The 12,296-nt window shown below is 37.3% G+C and overlaps 1 protein-coding gene and 2 non-coding genes across 3 annotated transcripts in view; 1 reads left to right on the forward strand and 2 right to left on the reverse strand.

Moving 5' to 3' along the window:
* Positions 1-12,296, forward strand: part of Kdm7a (lysine demethylase 7A) — a 76,881-nt gene that overhangs the window by 41,389 nt on the left and 23,196 nt on the right. The window contains exons 5-9 of the mRNA XM_047561304.1: positions 1,343-1,484; positions 1,788-1,974; positions 3,932-4,094; positions 7,075-7,162; positions 9,151-9,257. Coding sequence (XP_047417260.1) covers positions 1,343-1,484; positions 1,788-1,974; positions 3,932-4,094; positions 7,075-7,162; positions 9,151-9,257 — 687 coding nt within the window. The remainder of the gene's footprint in view (positions 1-1,342; positions 1,485-1,787; positions 1,975-3,931; positions 4,095-7,074; positions 7,163-9,150; positions 9,258-12,296) is intronic.
* Trnat-ugu (transfer RNA threonine (anticodon UGU)) lies at positions 3,711-3,784 on the reverse strand. The gene has a single exon. It is a non-coding gene; the product is annotated as a tRNA-Thr (tRNA).
* On the reverse strand, positions 4,638-4,769 carry LOC124992025 (small nucleolar RNA SNORA51). The gene has a single exon (XR_007110033.1). It is a non-coding gene; the product is annotated as a small nucleolar RNA SNORA51 (small nucleolar RNA).

Raw genomic sequence — 12,296 nt, forward strand, 5'->3', positions numbered from 1 at the left:
GATGAGGCTGACATTTAACCTAAACCTATTTGCATAGATAGCACAGTGATATAAATGGCTATTATAATGTAAGTATAGAAAAAAATGTTCTAACTGCTTGCATATTGCTAACTTTTCAGTACTGCAAAGCACCTTAGTTTAAATACTAGTAATGTAACTTTGTTACATCCTGAGGACTAATCTCTGAGGCAATATTACTAAACTGTGTGAAATTACATTAAGAAAATGGCATTTAATAGTTTTCCGTTCAGCTTGGTTAAGTATTGCCATATTTTGAATTCTGCCTTATCCATTAGTTCATTGTATAACTGATAATGCTTGCTAGGGTGATAATGCAAGCTCTCATATCATGGTTTTATAGGAAAATTTAACTCAGAACTTGGGCATTCAGACAGGCACTGTATGAACTGATTTCTGCTTCCTAACCACTGATGGTTTTCTTGAGATTTTTTTCTTAAGAGAATACACTTGAGTATGGTGGTGCACACCTGTAGTAATCCCAGTGACTTGGGAGGCTGAGGAAGGAGGATCACGAGTTCAAAGCCAGCATCAGCAAAAGTGAGTTGCTAAGCAACTCAGTGAGACCCTGTCTCTAAATAAAATACAAAAGTAGGGCTGGGGATGTGGCTCAGTGGTTAAGCGCCCTTGGGTTCAGTCTCTGGTGCCAAAGAGTAAACAAACAAACAAAAAACAGAAATTGTCCTGGTCAACATGCTCACTAATTCCCCAATGACTGACTGAGTTTTCAAAATGATAGAATTTTAGGTGTTACAGAAGTTAAAACTAAAAGCCAGTTCTCTCATTTTATGCATGAGAAAATTGAAACTCAGAAAGTATTGGACAATTTTCACATCCCAGTGCAATGTATTTTTTGTCATTATGAGCTTTCCACAAGAAATCATTGATGCATAGAAAGTTTTGTAAGCCCTGTAAGATTTTACACCCAGTATTAATTATGCAGCTCTTCATTATTGCTTTATTCTTTCCCTCAAAAACTGTCCCTTGGTGCTGGGGTTGTGACTCTGTGGTAGAGTGCTTGCCTAGCATGTGTGAGGCACTGAGTTCAATTCTCAGCACTGCATATAAATAAATAAATAAAAATAAAGGTCTATGAACAACTAGAAATTATTAAAAACAAACAAAAAACCCTTCCCTTCTTTTTAAAAGGTCCATTTGGACTAATAAGTAAGAATATAAGAAATATCTTTGCCTAGGTTATGTAGTTTTATGGTTGGCTTAGTTATCATAACAATCAAATATAGCCTGTAAAATATTTTTGTTTAGGGCATCCATTAATGTAACTCTTAAGCCCAACAATAAGACTCTTAATTTTTCTCTGCAGGTGGTGACAAAGTAATAGATGTCATTGATGTGGCAAGGCAGGCAGACAGCAAAATGACACTTCACAATTATGTTAAATACTTCATGAATCCTAACAGACCAAAAGTGTTAAATGTGATCAGCCTTGAATTTTCAGATACAAAGTGAGTAATTCTGGACATTTTGATGTAGCATTCTGAGTGTTAGCTAAATACAGTTTAATGATGTATTTATTTTAGTAAGAAACATGATTGTGACTTCTAAATTTATCCACTGGTAGTAATGTTGCATATTTTTGCTTTAGCATCCTCAGAGAATAATTGGACATGATGTATTTTAAACTTTAAGTGTTTTTAACCTTGTATTCCAGTTAATTACTTGGTTTCGGTTACATGGGAGAAATGATTTTAAGTTTTGTTTTGTGTGGGGGTGTGTGTATGTACTTCTGTTAATTATTATTTTTAAAGGATGTCTGAATTGGTGGAGGTCCCTGATATAGCCAGAAAACTGTCCTGGGTGGAAAATTATTGGCCAGATGATTCAGTCTTTCCCAAGCCATTTGTTCAGAAATACTGTTTAATGGGAGTTCAAGACAGCTATACAGATTTCCACATTGACTTCGGTGGAACTTCAGTCTGGTACCATGTCCTCTGGGTAAGACTAGGGTTTTTTTGTTTTGTTTTGTTTTTGTTTTTTGGTCCTTTTATTGACAAAAACATTTAGTAATATTTTTCTGGTGGCACATTGACTTACTATAAGTAACATTTGTACAGGGGAATATTTTTCTACTTTTAAAGTGGAATCTATCACTTTGTTGTTAAAAGTTGTGATTTTTTTTTTTTTCAATCCCAAGTAGTCAAGTTTTATGTATATATTTAGATTCCTTTTTTACCTTCACTTTTAAGTTGGTTTCTGTTAGCCTTCTCCCCACTTTTCCTTTCATCAGTTATTCATTAATTCCTGAACAGATGCCTAAGAAGGAGCAAAATTATAGTAATAATGGAATCCGACTTTAAGGTGGGGGTAGGACAACTAGTTGGATAAGTCACAAGTGCCCATAAAAATGCTAATTCTACATAATTTGTATTTACTTTGCTCTATCTGGAGCTACACTGCTTAATATAGTATCTACTATACACATGTGACTAAATTTAAGTAGTTAAATTTAGTTAAATAATTAATTAAATTAGTTAAATTTAGTTAAATAGTTAAAAATTCAGTTCCTTTTTGTACTAGCTGCATTTCAAGTGCTCTGTAACCACATGTGGCTAGTGGCTACTGTAGTGGATGGCATAGATATAAAAATTTTCCATCAGCTCAGGAAGGCCTATTGGAGAGCACTAATATAGAACCAGATTCTTCATGCCCATCAAATACCTCTGTGTTGGCAATGATTTGGTCTGTATTTTGTGCTCAGTTCTTGAGCTCCTATTCCTTTGCTCTTCGAGGACACAGAGTTCATTAAGGGAAGTTTATTTCCAGATCTTTGAGAATATGCATTATGTTCTAGATCTTAGGAGAAAGGACAGAATTTGAAAGGTGACTGTGCTGTGACCTGGACCCTAGTAACATTTTTTCTCTTTACAAATTAAAAATGGGAGGTCCTGGGGTAATGATGTTGCTCAGTGGTTAGAGTACTTGCCTAGCACACATGAGGCTCTGAGTTTGATCCCCAGCACCACAAAAGGGGTGGGGATCATCAGTGGGTATGGAGAGCAGATGAGCTCCCCAGTCATCAGCTGATCCTGCAGTGTTGGCAGAACCAAGCTTGGGAAACATTCTTTGCCAAAGGTGAGCATGTTATCAGTCTTGACTCTGGGGGCTCTGATGCTAATAGTTATCAGACATCCCAGGACAATGGGTGTCCTGGGACAAGAGGATAATGACAGAATGTTCTTAGCACTGTAACAGTAGTATAGTTGCTGCAAAATGTTTCTAGCTCTGTAAATTTGTAATGCACAAAGAAGCCTCTGATAGCTTACAAGCCTTGAACAGTTTACAATACCCCTATAGTTTAACTTCCTGATTATGAGACCCTATGTAATAAACTTGCACAGCTAGTTCTGGGTCACTGCTACTCCATCAGAATGCAGTTTTCCCACTTGCTCCCAGCTTTTAGTGAAATTATCTCTATGTCTTCTTTGTCTCCATGATTTTTCTTCATCTCCTGTTGTCTCTACTCGAGAATCCTTTGTTGATGCTGCGCAGGTCACAGCAAGTGGGATGTTTTTTGGTTTGTTACCTTCTTTTTCTCCAATTCAGTTATTAACTCCCGATTGGTTTAGGGGTAGGGGGAGCTTTAACTCCAGTGAAAATGTTTATTGAGGGAATTAGCTATTGATCAGGTATGTGACATAGATTTTTTTTTTTTTTTTTTTTTTTTTTTTTTTTTGCGGTACTGGGGATTGAACCCAGGGCCTTGTGCTTACAAGGCAAGCACTCTACCAACTGAGCCATATCCCCAGCCCAACATAGATCTTTTTGAGCCTAAAAAAAATCTGATAATTATCTAATTTAACTCAGATCATTGTATTGGGAAATTGTATCAGTGTAGGCCATCCTAAAATGATTTGTTTTTTTCAAAAACAATTGTGTGGTTATTTCGTTTTAGGGTGAGAAGATTTTTTATTTGATAAAACCAACAAATGAAAATTTGGCACTCTATGAATCTTGGAGTTCGTCTGTGACCCAGAGTGAAGTGTTCTTTGGAGATAAAGTGGATAAATGCTATAAATGTGTGGTAAAGCAGGGGCATACCTTATTTGTTCCTACAGGTAAGGTTTTAATCCCACCTCCCACTATTCATAGTTGATACTCAGCACATGGCGTCATCTTGTAATTAGGCCCTTTGACTTTTCCATATTTGCCTAAGAAATAATTCTGATCTTGGGCTTTTTACTTCTTTGTATCTTTTAGAGGGCTTGTCTTATAGTTTAGGATTTCTTTTGGTATTGTTTCATTTGCTTTCACTTTTATTTTTATTGAAATAAAATTCACATGCTATGTCACTTTCATCCTTTTAAAGTGTATAATTCAGTGGATTTTAGTAGACTAATAAGGTTGCATAACTATCACCACTAATTCTAGGACATTTTCATCTTCTCAGAAGGAAACCACATACCCTTTAGTAGTCTTCCCCATTTCCCCCTTCCCTGAGGGGATGGACTACTACTAATAAGCTTTGTCTCTCTTGATTTGCTATTCTGGACACTTCATGAATGTGGCATTTTGTGTCCATCTTCTTTGATTTACCATAATATTCTCTAGACTTATCCATGCTGTAGCACATATAAGTACTTCATCTTTATTTTTCCCCTTCATGTCTCCCCATTTCACAACACAACCAGACACAGGTCCTGGGCTGAGTTGTACGTGGGGTAGGCTTACTCTGCCTCCTCTTTCTATGCAGTCAGTATAAGAACACAGCCTGTGGTAAGCATCAGGAGGCCATAAGTACTTGATCTTTTTGTGGCCCAACAATATTGCATTATAAGGTATACCATATTTTATTTACCCATTCATCAGTTGATGGACATTGGAGTTGCTTCCACTTTTGGCTATTCTGAATAGTGTTACTTTAAACATTTGTGTGCAAGTTTTTATGTGGCAGTATGTTCATTTCTTTCAGATATATAACTAGTATTGGAATTGCTGCACTGCATGGTTTGCCTATATTTAACTTTTTGAGGAACAGCCAAGCTGTCCTCCAAATAACTGTGCTTTATATCTCAAGTATAGGTATCAGTGTGTCCATTTGAGATGTGAATGAATGCAGTGTATAAACTCACCAGACCAGTGGTTTTAAGGACAGTGTTCTTCTGGTTTGGGTGACCTCAATGGCTATAAAGTTCACAGGGCTCTGTTACCACAGGCCCTGCTTTTTACCTTATCTCTGGTATATATAATCATAAATGTTGCTTAAATGAATGAATGAATTAATGACCAAAAATGCCAAGTTTTGCCTAGTTTTGTATCATTATCTCCATTATGAATGACTAAACTCTTTCCTTGTTTCTTTTTATAATAAATGTTTTGTTGTACCCTCTTCAAAATCTTAAATCAAAATTCATAGATAATATAACCTACATGAATAACTTTTTAAAAAGTTGACTTAATAACCTAACTAGAATATAAGGAGGATATGGAAAGGTAATTTATAATGAAATGCTATATGTGTCTGTATGCACCACAGCATTAGTGGACAGAATGAATTGGTTAACTGCATAAGCCAGCAAACCAATACAGATGAGTGCTAGTGGCAACTCAAAAATTCTTTCAGTGGCATGGGTGGAAGTTAGTGATTTTCATACTTCATGGAGTATCAGAATTAACCAGATTGCTGGGCCTCCTCCCCCAAGATTCTGATTTCGTTGATTTGGGACGGGCCTGAGAATTTGTATTTTTAACAAGTTCTCAGCTGATGCTGGTTCCTGGTCTGGGGATCACACTTGGAGAACTGTTGTAGGCAATGCGATATTTCTTTTCAGAGTAGTTGGCAACTGAGACACTTCCATGCAATCTAAACTATTATTTCCTTCAATTTACAGGATAATTGTATTCCTGGAAATTGTGCCAAAACCATGCAGAAATACATTGTTAAGATGTATAATGGAGTTCTATTTTCTAGGGTCGGTTTGTTAATGAACAGGCTTTTATATCTATATGAAGGCCCAGTGGAGTTTATATTTCTTTTTTTATTCCCCTGTTTTTTATTGGTGCATTATAATTATGCATAATGGTGGGATTTGTTGTTACATTTTATGCTAAAATTTATATTTCTATACTGAAGGACTGTTAAGTCTTTCAACATTTCTTTCAAAAGGTAGGCATCATCTCTTGAAATGATTCTCACTTTGAAAACATTTTGATTGCCAACATTTATATTTATAGGACCATGACCTGCCATAATTAAATGTGGGTGGGGTGGCAGGGCAGGGGTTGTAGCTCACTGGCAGAGTACTTGTCTAGAATGTGTGAGGCACAGGGTTCTATCCTCAGCACCACATAAAAATAAATAAATAAACTAAAGATATTGTGTCCATCTGCAACTAAAAAAAATTATAAAACAATAATTAAATGTGGGTGATCTGCCTTTTCCATCTTACAGAGTCTAGTCGTATTGGGTTTTCCAATCCTCCTCTGCTTGTTCCTTCAGGGCACTCAGTTCAGTGTGACCCCAAAGAAGCAGAGTGCTCAGCCAGCCCCCATGTTTTTAAATGGGAAATGTGCTTTTCTAATTTTAAAGCACATTTGACTTGTCTCAGAGTAACATCTTTTAAGTTGTATTATGTTTTTAAACTAAAAGAATGACTACCACCAAAACCCTTCACTTTATTCCTCAAACTCAGCATAGAGCCCGGCATATTATAGGTATTTAATATTTAATTGAATGCCTCAATCAATTGTAATAGACATTAATTTCTTTAGCACTGGAGAATGAAACAAACAGATGTTAATAGTTGATTTAATTATTTCACAGGTAGATATCTGTTTTGTTTTTTGCTTGTTTTGAAGTAATTGGGATTAAACCCAGAGCCTCACATATGCTAGGCAAGCACTTACCACTGAGATACATCCAGGACCCTTTTGAAATTTTGAGACTGTGTCTTGCTAAGTTGCCTAGACTGGACTCAAACTTGTGATCCTCTTGCTTCCTCATTAGCTGGAGTTACAAGTGTGTGCCATGGCACCCAGCTTAACTTGTTTGACTTAAAATGTTGAAAACACTAATTTTTACATTCGTAACCATTTCAGGGTGGATTCATGCTGTGCTCACTTCTCAGGACTGTATGGCTTTTGGGGGAAACTTTCTGCACAACCTTAACATTGGCATGCAGCTCAGGTTTGTGTCATTAATTTTGAAAGAATCTTTCATCCTTCCTTTAATAGGATGTTTTTGATTATTTGCTTGTTTAAGAAAAAATTTGACATATTTTATTTGAGAGTCCATGGAGATAGGTCTTGAGAATGATTAGGAATAGAAATTTTTTTTTTTTTATTGTAAACAAATGGGATACATGTTGTTTCTCTGTTTGTACATGGAGTCAAGGCATACCATTTGTGTAATCATAAATTTACATAGGGTAATGTTGTTTGATTCATTCTGTTATTTTTTTCCCTTCCCCCTCACCTCTCCCACCCCTCTTTTCCCTCTATACAGTCCTTGCTTCCTCCATTCTTGCCCCCATCCCTAACCCTAACTCTAACCCTAACACTAACCCCTCCCATCCCCCGTTATGTGTCGTCATCCACTTATTAGCAATATCATTCGTCCTTTGGTTTTTCGAGATTGGCTTATCTCACTTAGCATGATATTCTCCAGTTTCATCCATTTACCTGCAAATGCCATAATTTTATCATTCTTTATGGCTGAGTAATATTCCATTGTATATATATACCACATTTTCTTTATCCATTCATCAATTGAAGGACATCTAGGTTGGTTCCACAATCTGGCTATTGTGAACTGAGCAGCTATGAACATTGATGTGGCTGTATCTCTGTAATATGCTGATTTTAAGTCCTTTGGGTATAGGCCAAGGAGTGGGATACCTGGGTCAAATGGTGGTTCCATTCCAAGTTTTCTAAGGAGTCTCCACACTGCTTTCCAGAGTGGCTGCACTAATTTGCAGCCCCACCAGCAATATATGAGTGTACCTTTCTCCCCACATCCTCGCCAACACCTGTTGTTGCTTGTATTCTTGATAATCGCCAGGAATAGAAATTTTTAACAAAACTTATTTTAAAATGTCGTCAGAAGGATTCCTTGATACATTTCAAATCTAAAACAAAAATAATAACTTAATATCCCTCCAAATTTAAAAAAATGTACAAATATTTGTATATTCTCCTTGGCTGTTTTTGCCCTAAGGGAAATGATTTAAGTTAGCCAGACTTATATGTAACCATTGATGCTGGAACAAACCAATTCTTAAGTTGATATTGCTGTCAGACATATGCTTTAGTTTTGCTTCAGGTAAAGGATTAACAGCTATTACCCTTCCGCATGAATATTTGACCTTTGTAATGCTATTTCCCAGATAGTCTAATGAGGGTAGAATGTTACGGAGCAATGTTGCTTATGGTACAAATAATTCATGATTGATAAAATGCATAAGGACTGGGAGAACTAGAAATTCTTGGTGTGAGGTTGTATCTTTGGGCTTCCCAGAATGTGTGGGACTTGTAACTTTGCACGCGCACAGGGAACCCTGAATACTCTATATCTGTGGGGTTACAGAAGATAGTAGCTCTTAGAGGGCATGAGGCTTTAACTGAGGGTATGTCCCACACCTATCAAATGTGGATTTGTTCTTTGTACCTGAGCTGTCCTTGGAGGAAAGATGGCTTATACAGGGATAGCTGCATGGACTCCTGCAGAAGAGTCATAGTTATCAGGCAAACTGTGGTTCCTGTCTTCATACTTTAACCTAGTACCAAATGTGGTTCTGATCTTAAATGCTTACTTAGGTGGCTGTTGCAGTGTTGTCCAACACAAGAAGGCGATTTTTAAACGCGTTGTTTGATTCATAATAGTGGAACCCTCATAAAGTACCTTTTGTTAAAACTAGGATACAAATCTCAGCATGTGACCTTTCATGAAAACCCAATATAATTCTTTAATACACTGTCAAATTTATGAAGGTCAGAACCTGGATAAGATCACAATTCTGTGTTGTCCAAATGTGACATTAAGTAATATACTATGCTTGATCAGTCTTTCTTATGTATCATGCCCTGCTTATTTTATCTTTAATTGGCTATCTTTAATTAGCTATTTTGAAATGCTAATATTAATACTAAGTATTTCTTTAAATCTTATTCATTTAGGTGTTATGAGATGGAGAAAAGGCTAAAAACACCAGATCTTTTCAAATTCCCTTTCTTTGAAGCCATATGTTGGTTTGTAGCCAAAAATTTGCTGGAAACCCTGAAAGGTAATTAATGATTTGTACAATTTGTTGTATAATATGATGCATAATGTTTGTAAATACCCTCAAAGTTTCTAGGGTCTGGATGTCACACCTGTTTGTTTGTTAATATGTGATTTCCCCCCTGCCAGGAAGTTTTATAGCAATTAGTTTCCAGTCCATAGCCTACTAACCCATGTTCTTAGAAATCAGTATGTGAAAACCTGTATCAGAGCCACATGGGTAATACCGGAAAACATTCATTTCATCTGGTGCTTTAGAGGCCTACACACATTCTCAAGCATATTTAAGTGCCTTACTCTAAAAATTTAGTTATGTCAAACGATGGTTACCTAATATGCATTCCCAGACATTTGCTTTAAAAAAACCAAGTGGAACTTTCATGTTCTGAGGAAATCAGGGAATCCCTGTGACGTCACCATCATGACCATAATGCTGGCTAGTATAATTCACCTGTTTGTATGCAAACCAGCTGAATGTTAAGTTGCAGTCTGTAGTTGAAGAAAAATATTGTTTTGAAATCCCCTTTTGTAGCTTTGAAGTTGTTTTTTAAAAGATAGAATTTCAGATTTTCCTGCTTTTATATTTTAACTTAATCTTTGGGCAGTTAAGTTGAAAATTGAATATCACTTCTTCTGTCCATTTTTTACTTTTCATGTACTTGTGCCAGTGAGAATACAGTTTGTAAGGTTTTGAGTTGCCTAACTTTTCTAATGAGTCTGCAAATGGTGAAAATATTATAATTAACTCTCAGGAGACTAGATATGGATTAAACAGTAAGATTTATCCAGAAATTTGTTTCTTCTCTATTTAGAAGATATATAAGAAGAAAAGATAAAATGAAATAACCCAGGAAAGCATGTACAGAAAGTAAAATGAGGGCTAGGGCTGGGTAGTTCAGTGATAGAGTGCTTGCCTTGCACGTGTGAGGCACTGGGTTCGATCCTCAGCACCACATAAAAATGAATAAATAAAGATATTGCGTCTATCTACAACTAAAAAGTATTAAAAAATAAAGTAAAATGATAAAACTCACGTATTTTTTTTTTTTTTTCTCCTCAAAATAAGCTCCTTCCCTTTGAATGAAAGGAAAAAATATCATCACCATGCAATACAGTGTTGAGGGAGATGTGACAGTGCTGTGGGTGTGTGTGATGGAGGTGGGGTCACCTGAATGAGGAGGACCAGGTCCTTCTTCACAAATCTAGTCCCTCCTTCAGAAATGAACCTTATCCTAAATCCCGGGCCCAGTATTGTTTTTAGATATCGTTCTTGGCTGCAGGAATGTCTCATGGACCATAGAGTTGTCATCTCCAGAATGTTCGGTTTCCAGTAAAAAAAACTGGATGGTGAATTTCAGTCTTTTATCCAGGTACATGCCTAGAAAAGCAGAAGCATGCTTATAAAAACATTTATAATGTCCTTATTTTCTAAAATAAAACTCAACTACTGAACTCTCCACTTAAGAGATTTATAGTTCACTTTGTCCAGAGTACTTTCTCCCATCTTTTCTCTTATTCTGACCCAGGACCCCAAGTTCCTGTCTTACGGTTACCTACGAGAAACCACACACACACATACACACACACACATATTCTCTCTCTCTCTTTCTCTCTCCCCCTCCCTCCCCCTTCCCCCCCCCCCTCTCTCCCTTCCTCTCCCCCCTTGCCTCCCCCACCCCCATCCCTTGCTGGGGTCTTCTTCTCCCCCCCCCCATGTCTAGAGAGGCTCATCAGTTTACCTTTTAGAACCAATTAAAAGAGTTGTTTTGAGAGACAAAAGCTTGCTATTACTCTTGAAGCTGCAAAAGTAATATGCTCAGTCTTAGAAATAACTATTTAGTATTGTTTTAGCCCATCAAAAATCCAGAAATGAGGTGCAATCAGCAGGATGGTCCTATATATTAAGGACTTTAAAAAGGATTCTATAAGAGTATTCGTAGGTTACTTTAAAAATTTTTATCAGCCAAATCAGTAAACCAGGATACTTAGTGATACAATTGTTTTAATCCAGTCCCCCCTAAGGCTAGAGCCAAATGACCAATCTATTGGTTGCCATTATCCTAGGCATTCTTCCTGGAAACAAACAGAAATGGGATTATTTTTACCCCACATTATGTTCTCACTAACTTTTTTGCTTTTCCATTGTGACCTGTTTGCTAATTATCAGACTGTTATAAAGCTTCTGCAGTGTGATGGATTGTCTGAAACTCACACATTGTGAGGTTCCATGTTAATGATAATAAAAGAATGAACAGCCGGGTGCAGTGGCACATGCTTATAAATCCCAGGAGCTTGGGAGGCTGAGGCAGGAGGATCTCGAGTTCAAAGCCAACCTCATCAATGGCAGGGTGCTAAGCAGCTCAGTGAGACCATGTCTCTAAATAAATACAAAATAGGGCTGGGAATGTGGCTTAATGGTTGAGGGCCCCTGAGTTTTAATCCCTGATACTGATACCCCCGTTTACCGGTGATGAGTCCTGCTTCCTCAGGTGTTGAAGTATAACGCCAGAGAAGCAAACCGAGGTAAGCATAAGAGTAGAAAGTAAGCTTTAAAGAAAAGTAAAAGCAGACTCCTCCCGGATGGAAGAAAGGGACCCAAAGGCGGAATCCCTCGGAGCAAATCTTGTCCTTTTTATAGGTTTTATTCTCATGTTCTTTCCCCCTTATCTCTTTCCTTCCCGCCTATGTGATTAGGCCCGGTTTTGCATAAAGTGAGAAGCTTTGGGCCAAGGTGATTCAGGCAGGTAAGGGCCCAGGGGGCATTTTTAGCATCTCCTTGCCTGTAGTCCCTGACAAGGGCAGATAAATTTGGTAATCAATGGGCTCTGCAATCCTTGACATTCCATTCTCCCAGGGCGGTCCCCAACTTCCAGAGGCAGATGGCTTTCATGGCCTCCATTTCTTCGATCTGACCCGATCCCCTATTTCTACACTAACTGCCTGTCCCCAATTCTGGCTTTAATACCAATTTAAAAAAAAGAATGAATCAGTTTGGGTTTGTGTGAGTTAGCCAGTGGGCAGAAGTGAAACATTTTGCATTTAT

This window comes from Sciurus carolinensis, chromosome 8 (genome assembly GCF_902686445.1).
Source record: "Sciurus carolinensis chromosome 8, mSciCar1.2, whole genome shotgun sequence".
NCBI lineage: Eukaryota > Metazoa > Chordata > Mammalia > Rodentia > Sciuridae > Sciurus > Sciurus carolinensis.